The sequence below is a fragment of the Coregonus lavaretus genome, assembly GCF_964263955.1.
Source record: "Coregonus lavaretus genome assembly, contig: HAP1_SCAFFOLD_3853, whole genome shotgun sequence".
Classification (NCBI taxonomy): Eukaryota; Metazoa; Chordata; class Actinopteri; order Salmoniformes; family Salmonidae; genus Coregonus; species Coregonus lavaretus.
The window spans coordinates 2,991-5,074 of NW_028165734.1; the positions used below are offsets into that span (position 1 = coordinate 2,991).

A 2,084-nucleotide genomic window follows, 5' to 3' on the forward strand; every position below is an offset into this window, starting at 1 on the left:
GTCATGTTATAGCTCTGGCTCATATATCCCACAAACCACCACAACAAGACCCTGGTGAGAGAGACCAACCCCCAACTCAGCTCCCGTTGAGAGAGACAGAGAGCGAGAGAGAGAGAGATAAAGAGAGAAAGAGATTAAGAGAGAAAGACTGTGCACCAACCAGGAGCCTCACGGACGGACATACAGACTCCAGGCCTGGTGTCACTCTGGCCGCTCTGCAGTGTCCCGTCAGCACCATGCTCTGGTCTCTGGGTGTGGCTGTAGCTGCCCCTCTGGTGCTGAACTCTCTCCTTCTAGTGCTCCTGCTGCAGCAAGCCGGGGTCGCGGCTGAGGCCGGGGTCGGGGCTGAGGCCGGGGCTGAGGCCGGGGTCGGGGCTAGTGAGTCTGGGGTCGGGGCTGAGGCCGGGGTCGGGGCTAGTGAGTCTGGGGTCGGGGCCAATAGATGTCCCAAGGGCTGCATGTGTTGCTCCGACATCCTCAGCTGCGCCGACAAGGGTCTGAAGGCGCTGCCCACCGAGCTGCCCGCGTACACCACCACCCTGGACCTCAACCACAACCGCCTGAAGGAGCTGAAGAAGGGAAGCTTTGCCGCGCTGCCCCGTCTGGAGTCTCTCCGCCTGGCTCACAACTGCCTGAAATGCCTCGAGGCCGGAACCTTCCAGAACAGCAGTGCACTACGACAACTGGACCTGTCGTCCAATCAGCTGGAAAAGGTAGAGGTCCACTACTTCCTGGAGCTGACAGGATTGGAGGAGCTGCTGCTCTTCAACAACCGCATCGTCCGCGTGGAGAGCAAGGCCCTGGCGGCGCTCAGCAACCTGCGCAAGGCCTACATCAGCCACAACCGCCTCACGGACTTTCCCTTCTTCTCCATCCAGGAGCACAGCCACCCCTTCCTGGCCACCATGGATCTGTCCTCCAACAGCATGTCCAAACTCCCCCTGGTGGACATCGAGACCCTGCCGGTGGCCTTGCAGAGCGGACTCTTCCTCCACAACAACACCCTGATCTGCGAGTGCGAAATGTACAACATGCTCCGGCGCTGGGAGAAGAAGGGGTTCCCCTCGGTCAGGGACTTCCGGGAGGAGCACACCTGCCTAGTGTACGGGGAACGCAAGGCAGCCGTAAAGTTTTTCCAGCACAGACGCTTCTTTGAAGTGAACTTGAAGTGCAGTTCGGCAGTGGCTGGAGCTCTATGGGAGCCTGAGGGCAGCCTGCTGGTGTACGAAGGAAACGCTGTGGTTCTGGACTGTCACACCACGCTCAGAGGACAGCACCTGACCTACTTGTGGGTGTCGCCTCACCATGGGGCAGGGGCCCCGCCGGAGAACAACGGCACTCTCCGCATGCACGCCAACGGCAGCCTGGAGATTGTGTCGGCGCAGGTCGAGGACTCCGGCGTGTACTGGTGCAAGGTTTTCGACGGGGCCAAGAGGAACGAGTCATGGGAGGTGAACGTGACGGTGTTGATGCGACACGACGAGACAGAGCCCTTCAACACAGGGTTTACGACCCTCATAGGGTGCGTGACAACCCTCGTCCTGGTCCTTATGTACCTTTACCTGACCCCCTGCCACTGCTGGTGCTGCAAGCAGCCCCCGCCGCCGGGTACCCCCAGCCCGGCCAACGACCAGTGCAGCGCCCAGGCCTCGATCCTGATCCCCACCCCGCCCGCCACCACAGAGGGCCCAGGCCGCAAGGTCAGTAACAACAAGCACGTTGTGTTTCTGGAGCCCATCAAAGAGGCGCAGAACGGCCGGATAAGGGCGACTACGGGTGCGCTGTCCCCGGTCTCGGTTTCAGGCCACTCCATCACTTCAGTCTTCTCAGACTCGCACATCGTGCCATAGCACCAGGCACACAGCCATCTCCTACTGTACCTTCCCTCTACCAAACACCTCCCTCGTCTACCCCACCCCACTCCCAGAGAGAGTTGGGTTGGGTTACCCCACCAGGCAGGGCAGAGAGTTAGACACTGCCTCTCAGAGTAGGATAGATGGACACACAGACAGACAGATGGCATTGCCACCCAGGGGTGAGGCAGAAGAGACAATAAGAGGGAGATTGAGAGAGAGGGAGATTGA

At 60.3% G+C, this 2,084-nt stretch overlaps 1 protein-coding gene across 1 annotated transcript; it reads left to right on the forward strand.

Annotated features, from left to right (window-relative positions):
• Window positions 1–236: 236 nt before the first annotated feature.
• Window positions 237–1,850, forward strand: LOC311115532 (amphoterin-induced protein 3-like; the record flags this gene model as incomplete). Its single annotated transcript, XM_084190686.1, has 1 exon — window positions 237–1,850. One exon carries the CDS (start codon window positions 237–239, stop codon window positions 1,848–1,850), a length of 1,614 nt encoding a protein of 537 aa, XP_084046812.1.
• Between the last annotated feature and the right edge of the window lie 234 nt (window positions 1,851–2,084).